At 32.9% G+C, this 21,659-nt stretch overlaps 4 protein-coding genes across 4 annotated transcripts in view; all 4 read left to right on the top strand.

Annotated features, from left to right (window-relative positions):
* On the top strand, positions 1,808-5,346 carry LOC105165813 (protein DETOXIFICATION 18). Its single transcript, XM_011084975.2, has 6 exons — positions 1,808-2,303; positions 3,009-3,553; positions 3,782-3,868; positions 3,962-4,018; positions 4,163-4,520; positions 5,062-5,346. The coding sequence occupies exons 1-6, from the start codon at positions 2,001-2,003 to the stop codon at positions 5,200-5,202; spliced, it is 1,491 nt and encodes a 496-aa protein (XP_011083277.1). The 5' UTR covers positions 1,808-2,000; the 3' UTR covers positions 5,203-5,346.
* Positions 9,912-10,808, top strand: LOC105165394 (early nodulin-like protein 2). Its single transcript, XM_011084390.2, has 2 exons — positions 9,912-10,148; positions 10,234-10,808. Exons 1-2 carry the CDS (start codon positions 9,971-9,973, stop codon positions 10,710-10,712), a joined length of 657 nt encoding a protein of 218 aa, XP_011082692.1. The 5' UTR covers positions 9,912-9,970; the 3' UTR covers positions 10,713-10,808.
* LOC105165812 (protein RALF-like 19) lies at positions 11,856-12,209 on the top strand. The gene has a single exon (XM_011084974.1). The coding sequence runs from the start codon at positions 11,856-11,858 to the stop codon at positions 12,207-12,209; it is 354 nt and encodes a 117-aa protein (XP_011083276.1).
* Positions 16,947-21,659, top strand: part of LOC105165393 (probable bifunctional methylthioribulose-1-phosphate dehydratase/enolase-phosphatase E1 1) — a 5,599-nt gene continuing 886 nt past the window's right edge. The window contains exons 1-9 of the mRNA XM_011084389.2: positions 16,947-17,274; positions 17,419-17,555; positions 18,035-18,130; positions 18,213-18,332; positions 19,021-19,110; positions 19,880-20,056; positions 20,147-20,302; positions 20,817-20,963; positions 21,049-21,170. Of these exons, the coding sequence (XP_011082691.2) occupies positions 16,962-17,274; positions 17,419-17,555; positions 18,035-18,130; positions 18,213-18,332; positions 19,021-19,110; positions 19,880-20,056; positions 20,147-20,302; positions 20,817-20,963; positions 21,049-21,170 (1,358 nt within the window). The 5' untranslated portion in view covers positions 16,947-16,961. The remainder of the gene's footprint in view (positions 17,275-17,418; positions 17,556-18,034; positions 18,131-18,212; positions 18,333-19,020; positions 19,111-19,879; positions 20,057-20,146; positions 20,303-20,816; positions 20,964-21,048; positions 21,171-21,659) is intronic.

The raw sequence follows: 21,659 nt of genomic DNA, 5'->3' as shown, positions 1-21,659 counted from the left end.
TAACTTCATATAAACCTCATAGTTTTCTCTTAAAAGCTTCTCGTAAGAAAAAGAAGGTGTTAGAATTTAGAAGTTACTCAAACTATGTACTCGTTTACAATTAATATGAGACACTTTATTATATATATATACTTGTATAGTTGTACGTAGTATAGAAAATATATAAAAATTGAAAGAAAAGCTTAAAATGTAATAAATGAAATTTCTGTTATTAAAAGTAGAAAGAAATAGGTAGTGAAGCTAGATTACGCCCAATCAAACACATGTATAAAAGCTGAAATTTCTTAATATATGATTAAATCAGACAGTAAAATGTCTTAATTGGACATTCTTAAACTATCTTGTTCACCAGTTTCTTCTTCTTTGTCTTTTTTTCTTATTACAGGTATGTGCATGTCCCTTGTACCACGTGACCTTAAATCGTTTTCGATTAGCCAGTTTGTGTTTCATGCCAATGCAAGATAATAAATTCAATTTTATTTTTATTTTGAAATTGGTGGAAAATAGGACCACCCAAATAAACCATTTATTATTTTAACTTTTGTTTTTATATATCGATCATCAAATCGGGTCCAGCGTCACAACACCACATGTTATTTAGGAAAAAAAAAAAAAAACTTTTTTTTTCTTTTTCTTTTCTCTGTGGAAGATTTGTTATCTAACTTTGATATTACACAATTATTTTAAATAGTTGCCAACTCCTCATACATTGCAAATTTTCAAAATTACCCTTTAAATACGAAAAATTTTAATTTAAATTGAGTTTGATTGAATTGTAACTAATGGCTAATAAAATATATTTTACGTTGTGATTGATAAAAATAATTAATTTAATTTAAAATAAAAAAATTTTATTAAACCGAAAGCGTACAGGTAGGTATGATGGCGTCGGGCGATGCTCCCACTTTGTTCAGTGGTTGTTGCTATTGATGGAGTTGGTTGTGTATCGCAACTTGGATTTGGACTTGGTCAATGTTTATTCTCTTTCGTTGGATATTGAATGCACTTATCAATTTTAGCCACGTGTATAATTAAAACCACGCCAACTAAATCATGCCACATCATAATATCGTCTTATATCGTTATTAATATATGTTCACTTCAGTAATGTATAGTATCAACTACATTATTAATTAGAGTCTGTTTGATTGGGTTATAAAGTAGATGTATAATAATAAGAAAAAAACTAAAAAAAATAGATGTATAGAAAAAAAATTTTGTGTTCCGTTAAGAAGAATAGTTGGACGAAAAATAAAACTGAATATATATGAAATTTCTTTGAATTTTAATTTTTTTTACGTTCAAAATTGGCGGAAAAATGAAAATATATGACAAAAAGGACAAAACAAAGAATATATTTTATTTAAATTTGAATATTTTATTTGAAGTCATTAGTAGTAAATTTTAGAGATAATTTCACTTTTCATACCAAATTATACCTTTTTTCAATTTTGTCAGTTTTAGTACACCAGGTTTTAGTCACCTACAATACATGAATGAATGTAACGCCATGTAATAAAAGATCATTTTATCATCCAAAAACAAGATGTGCAATTTTGGAATATTGATAAATTTTGAACTATTATCGTTTATGGAGAATATTTAATTCAAATTTAGATCAATTATATATAAATGAATTATATGATAAATATTATAATATTTATATTTCTTATATATATATTTAACTATAACCGATTATTCTTTTTAAATTATATGTTAAGTCACATGATATATAACTATGATAATTATACATATATATATATATAGGGTCATCATGACATGATTTAATTGATGAATGGTGAATTGAAATTAGAATATTTCATTTAAAGCGTCTGGTCCAGCATGCACCAATAATCAGACGACTGTTACCTAATCTGATTGCACTGTGCGAGGGCTGCATTCGTCTACCGGAAACGTTCACCAGATGTATCTATATAATACTCAGTGTGCGCATGCAGTCGTTAAACGACATCGCTAGTTCCGAATATTAATTACTGAAAATGGAAGGGGAAATTTATGTGCCTCTGAACAAGGCGGAGGAGGAGGAGGAAGAGCTGGGTCTTCGGGTGGAGAGCGGCGGAGCAAAGGCGGGGACGCAGCGGAGGCGATGGTGGTACAAGAGCTTGGACGGGGAAGAAGCCAAGGACATGATTTTACTGTCGATGCCCATGATTCTGACAAATGTGTGTTATGACAGCATCCCTTTGGTTTCTGTAATGTTCGCCGGCCACCTTGGAGAGGAGCAGCTCGCTGCTTCCAATCTTGCCAATTCTTGGGCCTCCATCACCGGCTTCACCTTCTTGGTAAAAGTTAATGTACAACATCGATCAAGAGAATTTAAGACACTGCTGCGAAATTTACATGCACGATAATCATAACCAAACAGATCTTAATTTGTCAAAAAGATAAAGTGAGGAGAGTACAAAAGCAAACCTAATTCTTTCCAAGTCCTAAGAATGTGTCGAAAACGTGTTTGAACATCCTGAGTTTCTTTTTACTTGTTTGTGAATGATTTGGTGCAGTATCATATACATGTACTTGAGGATGAAAACGTTTATCAAAATTCAAGTTTAACTGAACTGAACCAACTCTTGTTAAACTATGCATTGGATTGAATATATTGTGTGACTAGGTAATTAGGTTCTGATCCAACTCAGTTCAAACTAGAAGCTTAAGAGCTGGTGGCAAACCGAATACCTTTCACACCTAACCCAGGCTTTTGCCAACAACCTTTCTTTCCAAATCCACTGGGTAAACCTAGCAAAAGTTCAGGAACAGCTAAAAGGCTTGAAGAGACAGTGGCTCGAAACATTAAGAGGAAATAGAAAAATTCGTATGAAGAGCTTCTCGTACTTCGAGTGTAGGTATATTTTTCGGACACATAAGCAAATCTAACACGATAAAGTGGACGTCTCAAACATGTTCTTACATCCTGAGAAAAGCCAAGATCAAGTTATATTGTTAAAAGAATTCAAAAATCTTGTTGATTTTCTGGTATATATATATAGGTTGGCCTGAGCGGTGCCCTGGACACACTTTGTGGGCAAGACTTCGGCGCCAAGTTATACAAAACACTGGGGATTCACCTGCAGACCTCTTGCATCATATCATTCTTCTTCACGACCCTTGTCTCGATTCTCTGGTGGTACTCTGACACAATCCTTACATTCTTACATCAAGATCCTCAAATATCAAAACAGGCATCTCTCTACTTGAAGTACCTCATACCAGGATTGTTTGCCTATGGTTTCTTGGAGAACATCCTGCGGTTTCTTCAGATGCAATCGGTTGCTTTTCCGCTTGTTGGGCTCTCCCTGATGCCTCTGATCATTCACGTTGGTGTCGCTTATGCTTTGATCCATTGCACTGATCTTGCCTTTAAGGGTGCGGCGCTGGCAGCGTCGATTTCGTTGTGGATGGCTGTAATAATCCTAGGAATGTACATTCTCCATGCAAATAGGTTTAAGGATACTTGGAGTGGGTTTTCATGGGAGCCTTTCTATTCCATTTTTGCCAACCTGAAGCTGGCTCTAGTATCCGCAGCTATGTCGTGGTTAGATTCTTGATCTTCTCTTTTCGTCATACAAATCTAATTTCATTGCAAATCTATGTTGCATTTCGTATTAAGTGCTAGATTAAGTACGCGTACAAGTACACATGCAGACATACTAATGTGTAATAGAATATCTGAACTGTTTGAACATAGACATACTAAGAATATCTGAACTGTTTGATCACAGACATACTAGATTTTACTAGATTTGATTGTTTGTTTTGCCAGTTTGGATGAGTGGGCGTTTGAGCTTCTGGTTTTGCTAGCTGGATTGTTGCCAAATTCCACGATAAATACTTCCCTAATCGCAATGTGGTAATAATCTTAACTGTACTTCCTTTTGTTTCCGAGTCTTTAATACTTACGAATTAACAGAGGCTTGATTATAAGACATTGATCGATCCGCAGCGCTAGTACAGAAAACTTTTCCTTCATGCTGTCTTATGGTCTTGGCGCAGCAGTAAGGTAACTTTTCTGAGCGTTTTCACGTCAAATGACTTGAATTATATGTTACATTATACATTATGGTATTATAGTACATAGGCTAAGTGTGAAAACATCGATCAAATCATGTCACGTTAACACAATGTTGAAGCGTGATGTTTGCAGCACAAGGATGTCCAATGAGTTGGGAGCTGGAAACCCTGGTCGAGCCAGGCGTGCAATGACCGTGGCTCTCAAGCTGACCACTTTTGTTGCACTTGCTGTCATTTTAGTCTTAATCCTCGGATCCCATGTCTGGGCTGGCCTCTTCACAAACAGCCCTGCAATTGTGGACGCATTTTCCTCAATGACACCTCTGCTTGCCCTTTCTATCGTGCTTGATTTCGTTCAAGCCACCTTATCAGGGGTGACTCGAGGGTGTGGTTGGCAGCACAACGGGGCGTGGATTAACCTAACGACGTTCTATCTAATCGGGATGCCATTGGCGGTCCTACTTGGCTTCAAGTTTAAACTATACGCACAGGTACGTACCTACAAGACTAGTTTCCGTATCTTATGACAATTACTGCACAGTATGTCACTTTGGATTATGTTATGACAGTTACTGCACACTATATTCACTTTGGATTATGTTATGACAATTACTGCACACTATGTTCACTTTGGATTACTACGTGCCAAAATGCTTTTTTAGTCCCATAAAACAAGGGTAGAGTTTGTTTTGGTACTGTAATTATGAAGGTATTATTTTTAGTTTCATAAAATTCATAATTACGTATTTTTAATTTCAAAAAGTCATATAGGTTGTGTTTTTTGGACTAAAAAAGCATTGTTTGGAACAAAAAAAGTGTTCAGATTTTGAGTCTAAGTCACATTTTTTTGGACTAAAAAGGTGTGATTTTGAGTTTTATAGGAGTAAAAGCCTCACTTGCCATTTTTATGGTACCAAAAAAAATTATACCCTTATTTTATGAGACTAAAAAAACTATTTTACCCGATTAGACATCCACGAACAAAATAAGATGCTGAAATCTGGTTCCAAAATGTTGTGGCATACGTTGTAGGGTTTGTGGATTGGGTTCACATGTGGTCTCGGCCTCCAGGTTGTAAGCCTCTTGTTGCTGACCAGGACAAGAATTAAGCTGCCCGCGAACCCCTCAACTGACATTCTGGAAGAGCAACATGTTCCTAATTACGTTGCCTGAGGATTTAACGTGTCAAATTTGCGAATAAAAGCTGTTATTGCTGAGATTCTAAAGTTTACTCTTCGGACAACGTTATTGGCATAATTAAGCCGAGTAATAAGATGTGGGTTCTCAATAAATTGTTGGAGAGAAAATTATGTAATAGGATCAAAAGCAATTTTCTTGCAGTATCTTTTGCATTTTGCAGTTCCTAATTTTCAAGTTTTTCATAATTTTTATCCTTCAGTCTCCAGATTTTGCAAATATTGTATAAAAAAAAAAAGCACTGCACGTGTTTTTTTATAATTTAGGACTTTTGTTCCTATTAATCGAAATCCAAACACAACTTAAAAAATCTAATATATATTCCAAATATGCATTGGCCAAAAAGAAGAAATCGATGAATACAATTCATTACATTATTTGATATATCCAAACATAAAATTTTTAGCAGGTCTCTCTAATATAAAACATTCGAACACATGTGAACCCTCACATAAATTATTTAAGAAAAGGATTTTAAAATTGTCCGAGAGAGGGGTTTTGAAGCACAAGTTGTATACATATACAGAGAGGGTTTTGGAAGCACATGTTGCAAACATATGTAAAAATGTTACAACCTAAATAACTGTATTTTGGTCCTTGGACTCAACAGCATAGGGATATAGTGATAATATTGTTCTTGTACGGACGTTTTCCTTCATGCATGCAACCACCTATATTATTTACAAGTTTAATGGCATGTAATTGCATGTCAGGCGTGTTCTGTCTGATTGACCCATGTGTACCACGTGCACATTATTATTATTAGTTGACATTTAATTCATGAAATTAAATGTGGAAGGAAGAACATGCAAGGAAGAGTTCCCGCGTCTCACAACACACACATATATATATATATATATATATATATCATATGTAGCTGTAATGATACCACATCATCATCATCCTCCAAATGCATTCCGCATGTTGCAAATTTGGTGGTACCTACGGGACCAAAAACTCTTGTCCAAACTTATTAATTAGGGTTTAATCAGATAATGTTTGATTACATGATTAGTTAATTTGTAATATTATCATAACCCTATTTTTAATATTAGCAGTGGAATCTCATTTAATATATATTTGTAAATAATTAAAAATAAGCAAATTATTTTTTATGAAAAACATAACAATTTAACCCCATATTTGAGGAAGTAAATTCCTTTATTTTGAAAAATAGGGGGAGTAAATCGCTATTTATTTTCATAAGGGGGTAATTTGTTTATTTGCAATATACATTGAGGTTGCTTGCATTTTTTTCATTATATATATGTACACATATGGACTCCTCAATTAGTTAACAACCCTTATATGCATCTTTATGCCATGATTATTGTTAATTAATACTAATTTATATAATTAATTATTTAATAAATATTTCTACTAAATTAATATTTAATCAAAAAAATTATAATTAAGTTTGATTATTTATAAATTACTGATCAGTTAAAAAATTTAATTGATTTGGGATGCTATAATTAATTAATTAATTAATTTGATTAATTTAATAGATTTAATCATTTTAATGATTGATTTGTTCAATTTAACCAAATTGGTTAACCAAATATTTAGTTTATGGGTAGATGTATAATTAGCTGCTATAATAGTGAGGAAGTGATAAAAATGAATAGGGATATTAGAAAATGATATTTGAGTAATATTAGAAAGTTGTGTATAAAAATATGATATTTATTAAAAAGAACTATGAGTTTGAGATAATTGAATCCAAAATTGTTATTGAGTAAGGTAGCTCTAAAAATATGAGGGGTTTAATGAAATAGATTTTTATGAGTTAATTGACAAATTATATGTATTAATTTTTTAGGAAGTTTATTTAGAAGAATCAGAACGAAAATATGAATGTCGATAGATTGATGATAACTGTACGGATAATATCTAATATTCTACTTAGAAATTACACTATTCTCCATATATTATTATATGTATTATAACTTATTATAAAATAAGAGGATAAAGTGGAGGACTGGACAACTTCTTATCTGCAAATTAAATTGTTATAAGATCGAGATAAGTAAATAATTAGTATTATCTATATATGTTTCGTTATCTTGTGATACTACTTTTGTGTAAGTCTGTGATTCATGTTAGATTGATTTATTTGGGACGGTATAGGTAGTGAATGATTTACTTTGAATGCTTATGTTATAAAAGTGAAATAAAAAAATACATTGAAATATTTCATTTATTGTACAATGTGGTTTTACCTTACTAATTACTTATAAAAATGGTGATATGTGGAAATGAAGGAGCGACGAAAATTGAATACAATTATGATATAAATATCCCTTGATGTTCTTGAATAGCTTGTGTGGCAAAATAAAATGAAAGAGCTATGATGCGATATGAAAAGAGCTTTGACACGAATTAAAAGAACTATGATGTGAAATGGGATGATGAGCGTGGCATGTTAAGGAGATTCATTTAAACATTATGTAATAAATGATGAGATTGAATTGGTGGAAAAAAATACTATATTACTTTCTGGGTAAGCAGATTAGGAAAATAGGATTTTAATAGATTGTTATGTTATGAGTTAGTTCCGTTATGTAATAAAATTATTTGTATTGGAACTAAATTTATTATATGCTAAATATATTGCTGATTTTGTCTTGTCTGAAGCTATATCGAATGTACATATATATGTGATATCGATTATTTACTTATTAAGTTGCAAACTCATTCATCTGGTTATATTTACTTATTAAGTTGCAAATTATATATATATATATATATATATATATTGGTGATTATTTGTCACTATTTTAAAATTGTACGGCAACTGCATTTTCTATGCATTGGAGTTTTGTTGGTTGGGAGGAAGCTGTGAATTCTGTCTTATGACAACATCGATTCTTCAACTCCACACATTCTACTACTACTTTACGGATGATGTCTAACGGTGAAACTGTTTCATGAATTCTATTATTCGGGTATTTACAAATATTTAAAATAAGTGTTTATCAATAGTAATCACTTTAATATTATTTTTTTATTTTATTTATAAAATTATAAATACTAAGTATATTTAAATTTTTATTTTTATTTCCAAAAGTTTATTTTTCATTATTTTTGCCCTCTTTACCATTATTTTAAAATAAATTTAGGCAGGCAAACACTGACATGACTTGAGTGCGGATGTCAGCCCGTTCTGTCAATGTGTACAACATTAATTGATGAAGTTAAATGAGGAAGAACGAGGACGACTTCCCACGTCCCACAACATATGTAGCTGTAGTGATTTCTCTTGTCCAAACTTATTATTACATCATTATATTATCATGAGTTTGTGTAAGAAGGTTTCTTTAATATTAATGGTGGAATCACATTTTGATATGTATCTATAACTAAATATATATATATATATATATTATATTTATTTGATTAAATTAAAGAAAATCAAGATAGCATGAATAATTGATTACAACTGATAAGATAAATGAAACTCTATAGATAAACACAAAATTATTGATAGGGCTATTGGTTGAAAAATCGATTATTTTATGAAAAATATATATATTCGAAAATATTTTAGTCTGTTGGATATTTGCAGAGTACTATTCATGACTTGATTTTAGGAATTGATTAGACTACTCTCGAAAAGTTGTACAACTTGATTTTAAAACTCGATTATAGGATCATCATATATTCATTGATTTGATTTTAGAATTGAATTATTTCCTTTCATTATGTATGTAAATTTTAAGCCTATAAATAGGGTATTGTAATTGCTCGTATATCCTCAAGAAATGTTTGAAAATTAACTTAGTTAAAACACTATGACAACCAAAATTAGCTATTTTAGAGTATTGTAAATGCTCATACATTATTATTATTAATTTGTTTTTTTTTTTATGAGAAATTCCCTATGGAAGACGCAGAACAAATGACTTAACCTTATCAAATATACATATACCAATTTTAGGGTCCAAACATTGAATTGGGCCGTCCAATAGGGGCCCAAGAGTAGGTGAACAATTTGGGCTGCGTTACAGTCAAAAAATCGCTAATACTAAGAATTAACGTACACGGATACAATTAATTTTCACGATTTGATTTTTTTTTTTTTTTGGTCTGGAATTCATGTCCGTTAGTAAAAGGGTCAACTCCAGTTGAGTGTGTAATTCTAGAAAATTGAAGAATAAAATTACTGACAAAAATTGAAACATTAACTCTAATTTTAAAATTATGAGATTGACGTACATTTTGCGAACAAGAACAGTGGATTCCAACGAAAACATGAAGTGAAATCATGAAAATTAGAAAAAATTGTAGAATCGGATGCTACACTAAGAAGCTAAAAGATAAAAAAAACGTAATTATATCTAATTTATAATATAGATAAATAGATAGATACGCCACATAATTAATTTAAATTAATAAATTGAATTTATTTGGTGAGGGAAAAAAAGATGATGGACGTGGTTGAATCAATGTTGTTGAGAGGGGACTTGGGAAGTCTCTCGTGCAAATTTGCTAACCGTTGGGTGTGTGCATGTTGGCCATGTGTGCACCACCCACCCGCCATTTCAAGCTAAAATTGGGACAGGTTAACCTGAATTTATTATGAATACGTCAACCTTTATTGTCCTGATTTATTACATCCTCCTAGTCCTACTATTTGCAACGGTAAACTCTACACTAATCCCCCTATATATCTCCCTTTCCTTCCTCCCCATATATTACATCCTTCCTTTTCACTCTCTCTTTCTCTTTCTACACTTCTAATATGGCTATTAATCACACTTATTTTCATCTTTTTCTTGTGGTTTTTGCTGCCTTTACATCACACTCTTCACATGCTTATCAATTGATTGTTGGAGGCAAGGATGGATGGGTGATAAACCCTTCTGAAAACTACAATCATTGGGCTGGACGGCTGAGATTTCAAGTCAATGACACCCTCTGTACGTGATTTCTCAAACAATTTATATTAATTTCCTCGATAATCACGCTTTTATCTTATGGGTCGTTAACGTTATTTTCTTGTAGTATTCAAATACAACAAGGGATCAGACTCTGTCCTGGTGGTGAACAATCAAGACTACGACAGCTGCAACACTGCAAATCCTATACTGAGACTGGACGACGGGAATTCAGTCTTCAAGTTTGATCGCTCCGGCCCTTTCTTTTTCATCAGCGGCAACAAATCCAACTGCGACAAAGGCCAAAAGCTGATCATCGTGGTGTTAGCCGTCAGGAACCGCCGCTCTTCGCCAAGAGCCCCGTCACCTTCGCCGGCGGAAACCCCCGCTACGCGGACTAGCCCGCCATCATCTACATCTCCACCGGGTGTTCAGGCTCCTGCACCGGCAGCCAGCGACGGAGATGCTGGTGATGGGACTAACGCAGCCGGGCATCCACCGCCGCGGTCGTACGCAACGCCTGCATGCGCTCCTTCGTTTGTCTTGATGTCAACAGTTTCGTTTGTTTTAAGTGCGTGTTTGGGTGGCTTTATTGCTGCTACTTAAATGCTATCTTAATTAGGTTATTCGAAATTTCCATTTTATTTAAATTTTTTGTTGAAATATTGTTTGTCACTGGTTGAGAATGAATCGGAATTTATGAGCGCATATCTTGGATTTATTTTTTTGGTTAAAATTAACTTCAAATATTTTAATATATTGGGTATATATAATATTTTAATATCACAAAGAATATTTATGTAACATAATCAAAATTGGCATTTTTCAACATATTATAATTATAATAAATATTTTAAAGTATTTGAAACATGAATCACATTTAGTATTTCATACATACAAACTGTAATAAAATCAATGTTAAGCATACAATATATATTTTTAACAAAAAGGTCTACATACTTGAGTCTTGACATGGGCAACCTGTCCCCTTTAATTATCACTTTTATTTAAAAATTCATCTAACTCAAATTGATTTGGATCATACCAAGTGTAATAATAATTAACATATAATTAAAAAAATAATTTATATTAACACCTTTTAATATTGATCAAATTACACAAAAAATCTCTTATGTTTTGTATAAGTTACAGTTATCGCAGCCCTAAAGAGTGTTAATATAATGTTTTTCAAAAAGTGTTTGTGTAAGTTTTACTTTCGAATAAGGGATGTAATTGCAAATACTATGCAATCTCAGGGTGCGTAGTTGTAATTTTGCAAAAGTCAGAAAATATTTGTGCATTTTGACTTAATTTAAAAAAATATTAATATAAATTACAATTAAAATAAAATATGTAACCTTATACAGTTGATATGTGATTAATTTAATTCAATTATATACAAAAATGGTGGTATAGACCAAGTCAGTAAGCACACAAACCAGCCAAACAAAATGCGATATTAGCTCTAAGCCCCATACATAGAAAAGCAGTGGAGCAAAAAGCGGGATCTAAACTTGTGCAAAGTCGCCACTCATATTCTCCGCTTCTCCTTCAACAAACCCCCAACCACAACTTATTCTCACCGGGCAGAGGGAAAACACACAAAATAGCTTTATATATATAAATAGACACAGTCCGGAAGCAAAAGAAAGAAAGAAAAACATAATAAAGAGAAAGCGAGCTTTGAAAAAGCCATCTAAGTTAATCTGAAATTGTTGGTCTGCGCTGAACAACCCACGACTAATAATGATGGCTTTCCGAGGTATGGGACTGCTCATCCTACTGCTTTCCATCGCCGCCTTGGCCACGGTGGCGCAGCCCACGCAATACACTATTGATCTCGGGTTGACGGGGGAGCCCGACGGCCACGGGCTGATGGCGGCCGCCTTGGAAGACCAGGAGTTCATGATGGAATCTGAAACCGCACGCCGCCAACTCTGGAACGGGGGTGAGGGGTACGTCGGCTACCGCTCGCTCGGGAAAAACAATCTACCGTGCAGCCGGCGCGGGGTGTCATACTACAACTGCAACGGCAACCAGCGTGCCAACGTCTACAACCGTGGCTGCACCAGGGCCACCAGGTGCGCTAGAAGAACCCGTTAAGACCATCCTACTTTAGTTTAATTCCTCTCGATCGGAATCAGCTCTCATCACACCTATCTAATCGTACCATCGTCATTATACTTGTCGTATGATTTATTAAAAACTGATCAAATCCAGTCGAGTTCGAATTTTTCATCACCAAGAATATATATGTGCTTCACCAGATTTTCTCTTTTCTTTTTAATTTTCTGCATTTGTATTTTCTTATTTTAAATAATCACTAGTAATTTCTAATTATTTTTGTATGTTGAATTGATTAATATTTCTAAAGATATAATTTTTTTCCTTTTTTCTTTATGATTAACTTTTTACGTGGATTTGTGAATATGTAATCAACTATTATTAATATTGAGGATTAAATTTATACTCTTTCTATTAATTCAAAAAATTAAAATTGGATTAGTGGCGTTGGATTCGATAAACGAAAATCTAGTTATTATATTCGACATGTGGCTCGATTCATGTCGGGGTCCAAACAATACCTTCTTTCACTGTTTTTATTTTAATTAATTTTATATTGGAGATAGAATACATGGAATGTAAGACTTAAGGGCAATGTTCAAGCTTAATAATTGTTTAATTTAATTTGATAAACAAAAAAAATAACTACATATTATTATGTTTTAATTATGAGCAATTTTCAGCTCAAGATGTCTTAATTTAAAGATTTGAAAGTGATTGAGTTCGAGATCGTAACCTGAGGTGGTTAATCCAAATTGAAAATGGGTCATCAATCCTGAGAGAATATTTTATCTGCAATGCCATATCAGAGTTGTAATGTAATAGCCTCCAACTAAAACCTAAATCAGAAATGTCTTAAGAAATGTGATGGGATAGAAAAGCTGGAACTCGGTGTATTAATTGCAAACTTGTTACATTATTTGCGCCCCAAGAGTTTAGAGAGAGGCCATTATTGTCAAAGGTATGTAGTTACAATTCGCATTGTGGCTTGTGATCTGTTGGTCCTTGCGGCGACAAACCACTTCAATTTCTTTCTCTGGCTTGTGGACTGTTTTTCTCTCATATTGGTTGAGTGATAGATGGGGAAATAATATTTTCTCGAGTTTTTTCACTTTTGATCCCACTGGTTATGGGATTTTTATTTTTTGTTTCGCAACTTTAAAAAAAATAATACTTTTGGTTCCATAATACCTTTCTGTCAAGTGCAAGGGATCAAAAGTAAGAATCTAGTAACATATATGACCAAAAGTGTAAAGGCTCTAACAGCCACATGCTATTTATCGTTTAAAATATTTAACGAAAATGTGTAATGGGATCAAAAGTGCAATCTTTTAAAAATTATGGGCCAAAAGTGATAATTTCATAACCAATGAAATCAAAAGTAAAAAGTTCCTAAATTACGAGATGAAAGTTGGTATTATCCCAGTGATAGTCCTGGCTTATGTTGAGTTGCATGTGATATGCTGCTTGTATTCAACATCTTCTGTTGTTTCCCTATCTTTTTAGTAAAAGTAAAGCAGTTCAATTTAAAATGATGGTTTTAATATCAACCGTTGCTATTTTGAGTTATCGATTCGGCAGAATCAGATGCAACCTGACCTAGTAAAAGACATGCGAATCATTTATTGCTAATCTTGACTTATGAAAGGCATATTTGTCTGTAATGGCCCCATCAAAAAGAATTATAGGTACAAAATGACATAATTAAGGTAAAATTATATTATTTTTGTTCTGTAATTATAGGTTATTGGCATTTTTTATTCTGATACTTACTCTATTATATATTTAGTCATTTTTTGACGAATTGAGTCTTGAACATCTTGGTCCTCTTTCTTTTTGACAAATTTAGCCCTATGTTAATAATTTTAATGTGGATCTTATTTTTGGTCATGTACCTATATATTGTTAGCACCAAAATTGTTAATACATGATTAAATTTGTCAAAAAAGGATCAATTATGAGATATTTAGGATTAAATTTTTCAAAATAAAAGGACTAAACATATAATAGAATAAGTTATAGAACTAAAACTATTAATAACTTATAATTACGAGATCAAAAATATAATTTTGACAAAAATGAGGTGGAGGGCCTTCACTCCTATTTCCAATTCTAAGTAATTGGACTCACATTTTCTACTGAAATTGACAGGATTTTGAGTATGAAACTATTGCCTTGATTCATGGGATCTTGAGTTATCTTATTGCATTCTATGATTTAATTAATCCTAAATATCAATACCACTATCAACCATAAATAAATTATACTAATTTAATTAAATTGAGACAAATATCACACACGTCAATTTATATTCCACTCGTATCAAAAGTACACAATAATAACATTATTCTGTTTTTGACTACTCAAAATTCACATCACCAAAATACAAAATGCAATATCAATTTACATTAAAAGAATTTGAATAACACGACTATTTCCCATAATATATATTTCAATAATTCTCCTAAAACAAACATTTGTTTGTCATTATAAAAGAAAGTCTTCAAAATTCATTTATCACATATTAGTTCCAACCTAACAAAAAACATTAAGATACCGAAATTTGTATATTTATCACTTCTAATTACTTATTTTAAACCTCACATCAGTAATTGTCACTTCCTAAATTAAATTATCCAAACACTACCAAACAAATATTTCATTTATCAAAGTTTGTACGTTTTCCGTATTATTATTATATTTTTGTTATTTCAAAACTGAATTTTCAGAAACGGACTAGGGATGAATCATACCCTAATCTTCTCTGACGTTGCAGTTTAATATTGTTTTGGTGACTGGGATACAATCTAGCCTACATACACTGAATCATGAATTGTGCATACATTTTCAAGAACTAAGACACGGCTTCTACATTACATGTCTTTTTCTAAAATTTTATGTTATCACCATTTTTAATTTTAAATTTTTGTGTAAAAAATATGTATCTAAACTACTGTATTTGGGTGCATTTCACAAATATGTTTATTTATATAATTTTGGGAAACAGAAGCATGCTGTAAGATTATATTTGTATCAATCGAGATCGAGGTTGTTATCAACTAAATAGTTTAGAATCGTGAAAAATAAACTTGAAATCAATAGAGGTGTCAGTAAACCCGTCGAAACACTCTGACAACCAAGTCAAGGACAATCATCTTGGAGTCTACTCATGGTATCCGTGTTATCTTCCAAAAGCCCATATTTCAGGTCATCGGAGAATCTCAATTCGACCCATCCGAGAAGATGCGGATTCAAAGTGCTATTTGGATATTTTGCCAATGTTCAAGGGCATAAAATGGTATTTTATATTTTACCCCATTAATATGTAATATTTTAATTAAGTAATTTAAGAAACGATTATATGCAAGCCACAGAACAATTATCTATATCTATATTATCTAACTATTATAAAATAAAATATTTTGTTGTACTAACTTTTGAATATTTAAATTTATCTTTTAATTTATTTGTTCCCTTAAAAAACAATGATAGAATAGTAATTTTCCTATTCTTTTAATAATTTCACAGTTACAATTTTTTTTTCTCTCGTCCACTATCCCACATTTATGTCCCATTTTATTTTTTTTATATTTTTTTCACAAACTTTCATATTTTTAATAAACACACTGTTATAATTTTTTTTCCTTCACCTCACTCCACACTTTTTTATTTATCATCTTCTCGTACCAAAATTGTTTCCTTTTACAAATTTCTTTCTTTAACTTTGTTTCTCACCATAATTTTTTTTTATATATTCTCAAGCCAGCGTGCAACATAATTAGTTGTGATAAAAAAAAATATTTTATTATACCAATTTTTAAATACATACATTTATTCCGTAATTCATTTCCTCCCTTCAAAATATAATTTGGTTAGAATAATAATTTTAATATATATTTTTCTAATCTCAACCCATTACGCCACGTTTTCATAATAAACTTTCATATTTTTAATAAATCCACAATTAAAATTTATTTACTTTTCTCTCACCTCACTTCACGTTTTTTTTTCCTCATGAATAGGAAATTATAATCTACACCGGGTTCAATCAGACCTACATCAATTAAATAGCAAGTATAATATAATTATTGTGTAATTAATACATAATTCAAGAAACAAAATTAATTATATGACTAATATATTATACAACTTAGATAAGAATATTCCCTCATGAACTTGGTACTTATCATCCCTTCACATTACAATTGTTTCTTTTTTATATGTTTGCAAACCAAAATCTTTTACATGCTTACGAAAAATGTTCGCGACAATGACTAGTATTATAACAAGTCAACTTATTAGATGGTAGTAATAGTAATCTTCTATACTATATAAAATGAAAATATTTTTTTCTCTCATAAACGATGATTATGACATCGCAACATCAATTTTATCGGTATACAAATAATATCTTTAAGTTGGTTTCCTTTTTCGTTTGTTGCTTTCTTTCTTTCTTTTTAAAAGTATAATGTGTTGGTTTATTTGTATTTTTTATTTATAATATTTAAAATATAAAATATTATTTATTATATGCAGTTAAGAACGGCGTGCCGCGACGATGAATAATAAAAAAAATAAGATGTATTTTATTTTACTAAAATTAATTTAGCGGAGCAAATTAACGTTATTAAATAATAAAATAAAAAATACTGGGGTTTGAGATGACAAAGCACAAGTTCTAATAAACACAGCACGTTTAGAAACTTACACATACGTGGCCCAATCAGAGACCAGAATTCAGTCACCGTTGAACTGAGAGAATCAAAGAAAGCTTTACGAAAATAATAAGGCATGATTGAGGCGAGGCGCTGTCCACACCCAGCAGCCCCCAACTCACACACCTACGCATATATATACACCAATATATACAGACCAATTTACCGGAAAAAAAAAATACATACAAACGGAGCTGTGGAAATGGGTACCACTTCTCAGGCGTATTTAGAGAGCAGCAGAGTCAGAGAAACTAAGGCCTTGATCGCAGAGCTCTGCCGCCATTTCTACAATCTCGGTTGGGTATCTGGCACTGGTGGCAGCATCACCATTAAAGTTCATGATGATTCTGTTCCCAAACCCGAACAGCTTGTTGTCATGTCCCCCTCAGGTACATGTTTATTTTGCGTATCTACTGATGAATTTGGTGTTTCCGGAGTAGAGATTTGAGTTTTGTGGTTAGATTTATGCGGGCTCCTGTTTTCTTTGGGGGGGTTGTTTTGGGTGAAAATTGATTCTTGTGGGTGTTTCATAGGCGTGCAGAAGGAAAGGATGATGGAGGATGATATGTATGTGTTGTCTCCCAGTGGGTCTGTGTTGTATGAGCCGTTGGCTAAGCCGTGGCCGTATAAGCCTCCTAAATGTTCTGATTGTGGCCCCCTGTTCATGAAGGTGTGAATTTGGTTTATAATTTTCTTGTGATGATTCTAATTTCTGGTTTATGGACTCTGTTCACTCTAATGCTGGGATAGACTTTGAATGGTTTGACCGTACATCTAAGTTTAATAATTCTGTTATGTTTTTTTTCTAAGTAAAAAATAACAAAAAAAAAGAATAGTTTCCATTATGCACGAATTATATTCCCTTATATGTCTGTGGTGCGAAACATCCCATATGATTATTTCCACCTCGATGGGGAGCAGAGGTTGGTGTTTATGCTAGGACATATGTAGTAAATGATTTGAATCCCACAATCCTCATGTGGTAATTGTTTCAAAGAAAATTCAGGCTTCACTTTACTACGTTGAGTTGCTCTTCGAGATATGTCAAGATGTAGGACAAGTTTCTTTTGCCCTTTTTTCCTTCAAGAAATATATCAAATGGTTTGTCCATTTATTATACTTTGTATAACAAAAGCTATTGTGTATTAGGCATATGAAATGCGTAATGCTGGTGCCGTTATCCACAGTCATGGAATGGAATCTTGTCTTGTTACAATGCTCAATCCTTCAGCAAAAGAATTTCGGGTATGAATGTCGGTTTGTTTGTTCTCTGACATAGATATAGTCTAATCTTGGCTTATGCTGCTCTATTTCATTCATTTTGCAGATCACCCATATGGAAATGATCAAAGGAATTCAAGGTCATGGTTACTATGATGACCTTGTTGTCCCAATCATAGAGAATACTGCCCATGAAAGAGAGCTCACTGATTCTCTTGCTGAAGCAGTATGTTTTTTCCCTTCACTTTTGCCTTCATGCCGGTTTTACTACTTACACAGTATTGTATATAGCTGTGTGTAGTTTTACAAACTCAGTAATAGTAAAGTGTTTGGCATACCTTTCCCCAGAAGAAGGCAAATTGACAATAGCAGGATGGCATTTGAAACAATTGCATTAGTTCATTTTATAAGCACAAGGAAAGTTTCTTTTAATGTCCAAAATAATTAAAGAATTGATAGTTCTAAGTGACAGGCAGGCACATCATGTTACAACTTATACTTTTAGTTTTTGAGATAGAGAGTATCTTCAAATTGTTCTCTTTTTCTCGTGGGATGTAGACTTCAAATCTTTTATAAACTATAGCCTGAGAACAATACAACATTGTATAAAAGGGTTAACTCTTCTATATCAACTGAAGTAGAGTTTCTAAAAGATGAGAATGTTGATGGAAATTTTAAGCCCGGGATCTCTAATTGAGTGTATTATAGCCATAGCTTGATTGGATGAAAATCATGAATTTCAAGTGATTTAGAATGTTACAACTAATAAGAGTATGGGGGATGGTGTTATTAAGTGAAACATAATTTACAATCTATTCAAAGGTATCCCCTTGGTCTACATACAGGTCTTCAGTGTGTGATTCATTTCTGGCAAATAGCAGTGTTGTGCAATTTCTAGTCTTCTCCTTTTGCAGATCAAAGCTTACCCTAAAACCACTGCTGTGCTTGTCCGGAATCATGGAATATACATATGGGGTGATTCATGGATCAGTGCAAAAACACAGGTGAGTATCAGGAATTCAAATAGCCTATGTCTAGTTGGTTATGCGACCCATCCTGAGCATTAATAAACTCTTATGACTTGTATTATGGTGCTTAATGTTGAGATATTCTATTTGTATTGACCCATTGTTGGAAACGAAAAACAAAAAAGAAAATAGGTTAGTTGGTTTGATATCATTACAAAAAGTGGTTATTAATATCAGAAGTGGATCATTATTGATGCTCTGACTTTGTATTGTTCCTGTAATCATTTTTGGTTCTTGCTTATATTTGATTATAAATTAATAATTTATAACTTAGTTTTGCCATTGTTGATTTGTCCGCACTGGGTTGGATTAAATCTGATAATTATTATGACATCTATCATGCATTACAAAATTACATTGTTGATTTGTTCACATTAAGTTGAATGACTAAATCCAATAAAAATAATTGACCTGCTACAACTGTTATATATCGTAGAATTACTCTCTCATTGTCTATGAGATTATGTAAATGTGATTGAGCCTTGAGGATTGATTTTGTTAACTAGAATGCGATGCCAAATACATTTGTTTCTTGAATAATTTGTCAAATAAGTGCGATGATGCTACCCAGTAGACATGCAATGGGGGTTGAAAAATTTCTGTCTTTCTTTTCCTAATCGTATCTGAGATTACAGAGAATAGAATTTCTGCTAGCTTCTGCTTATTCCATGGACCTCTGGTTGCTTCCCTCCTATTAACAACTTTTGTTTGACGTGTTTTTTGTTTTATTGGTAATTAATTTCAGGCTGAATGCTACCATTATCTTTTCGATGCTGCCATTAAACTTCATCAGTTAGGATTGGACTGGTCAACACCATCTCATGGTCCCATTCAAATTCCAAATGGGGTTCCAGGCAACCATCATTACACTAAAAACTCTGCAAAATCGGGGACTTTAAGTAATGGCATTGAACCATCAAGAGTAAGTTTTTTGGCTATTCCATACCATGTCACATGCTCTGGGCACAGCTTTATTATGTGTTTTATGTACATCTATATCTATCAATTGCAGCGCTGCATTGTACTGGACATTGAAGGAACTACTACTCCCATATCATTTGTTTCGGATGTTCTCTTTCCATATGCTCGTGATAGTGTGGGGAAGCATTTGGAACTGACATATGATACAGCAGAGACTCAAGATGATGTTAAGTTGCTAAGAGCGCAAGTAAGTCAACCATCAAAAACATATCTCTATGTAGTTAAAGGTTATCCTCAACTGTCATTTTGCTTTAGAAAGTGAATTTTTGCATGCTTAATTGCTCCTTAAGATGTAAGTATTTTGTTTAGGAAGTCAAATTCCTTCAACTTCTTTATCCAGTGAGAAAGAATAACTCAACAAACATTATGAAGTGCAACTCGTGGGACTATCTTGTCTCTTTTGTGCTGTGTTGCTGCAATATATTCTGAACAATAATAATTTTGTTCGAAAGATGTGATTATTGGTTAAAGATCATTACAGGTGCAATCTTTCATTTCTTTTGAAGGGCACGAGGTGCAGGTCATCTACAGTTTGTAGTACTTTCTGAGATCAGTTAGTTGGTTTCTATGTGTACTTTGAGTTAACCTAAAAAGCTCCTCCTATCTAAGATAAAAGCGTCCCAGAAATTTTGGCGTAATCATCACCATGCAGTTCTTATTGGTGTCAACCATTGCCGTCCTAATGGAATTTCTACAATCAGGTACAAGAAGATCTGGAAAATGGTGTTGTTGGGGCAGTTCCCATCCCCTCAAATGGAGAGAAACAGGACATAATTGCAGCTTTGGTTGCTAATGTTGAGGCCATGATTAAAGCTGACAGGAAAATTACTTCCTTGAAACAATTGCAGGTAAGACTAAAATTATCTAGTTCTGTCTCTCTAAGCACTTCAGAAAAAAATTGATGAGAACTCCTACTGTATAACCAACTCTCAGGGTCATATATGGCGAACTGGGTTCCAGAGGAAAGAGTTAGAGGGAGTGGTATTTGATGATGTACCTGCTGCTCTGGAGAGGTGGCATGCTCTCGGAGTTAAGGTTATTCTCAGTTTCAACTTGTTGATGAAGTCTTGCATTACTTTTTGGTTATCTCTACCTCTCCTGATTAGCATTCTACATAACGCTTTTGTTGGCTAAAAGTTCAATGTATCACCCTAGCTTATGGAGCTATATACCAAGCAAGCAAATTTATAAAAGTTTAGTTAAGTTGGCTGCACATTATTCTGCAGATTTTAAGGAGCTTGGAGAAAAGAAAAAAAGAAAGATCATTGTCTTTTCCTTCTTCATTGATAATTAATCCTGATGGCTTTCTGTGCGACTTAAATCTGATGCCTATGGGATTCTTTTGTTTCATAACCTAAATATCTGTCTTAGATTTAGTCCAAACATCCCTCTATCTTCACCTGTAATCTCTATGTTGTTGAAGACTCCATTCTTTGGTCCTTGTCTTCACGTCCCCATTTTTACAGAGGTTTCTGAGATTCACTTCCGGTAGGAAGCAGCCAAGGTTTAGGTTAGAGACACATGTTAATCATTCTTTCTACTTT

Source organism: Sesamum indicum, linkage group LG6 (assembly GCF_000512975.1).
Source record: "Sesamum indicum cultivar Zhongzhi No. 13 linkage group LG6, S_indicum_v1.0, whole genome shotgun sequence".
In the NCBI taxonomy this organism is placed as follows: Eukaryota; Viridiplantae; Streptophyta; class Magnoliopsida; order Lamiales; family Pedaliaceae; genus Sesamum; species Sesamum indicum.
This window is presented reverse-complemented; position numbering and strand designations above follow the sequence as displayed.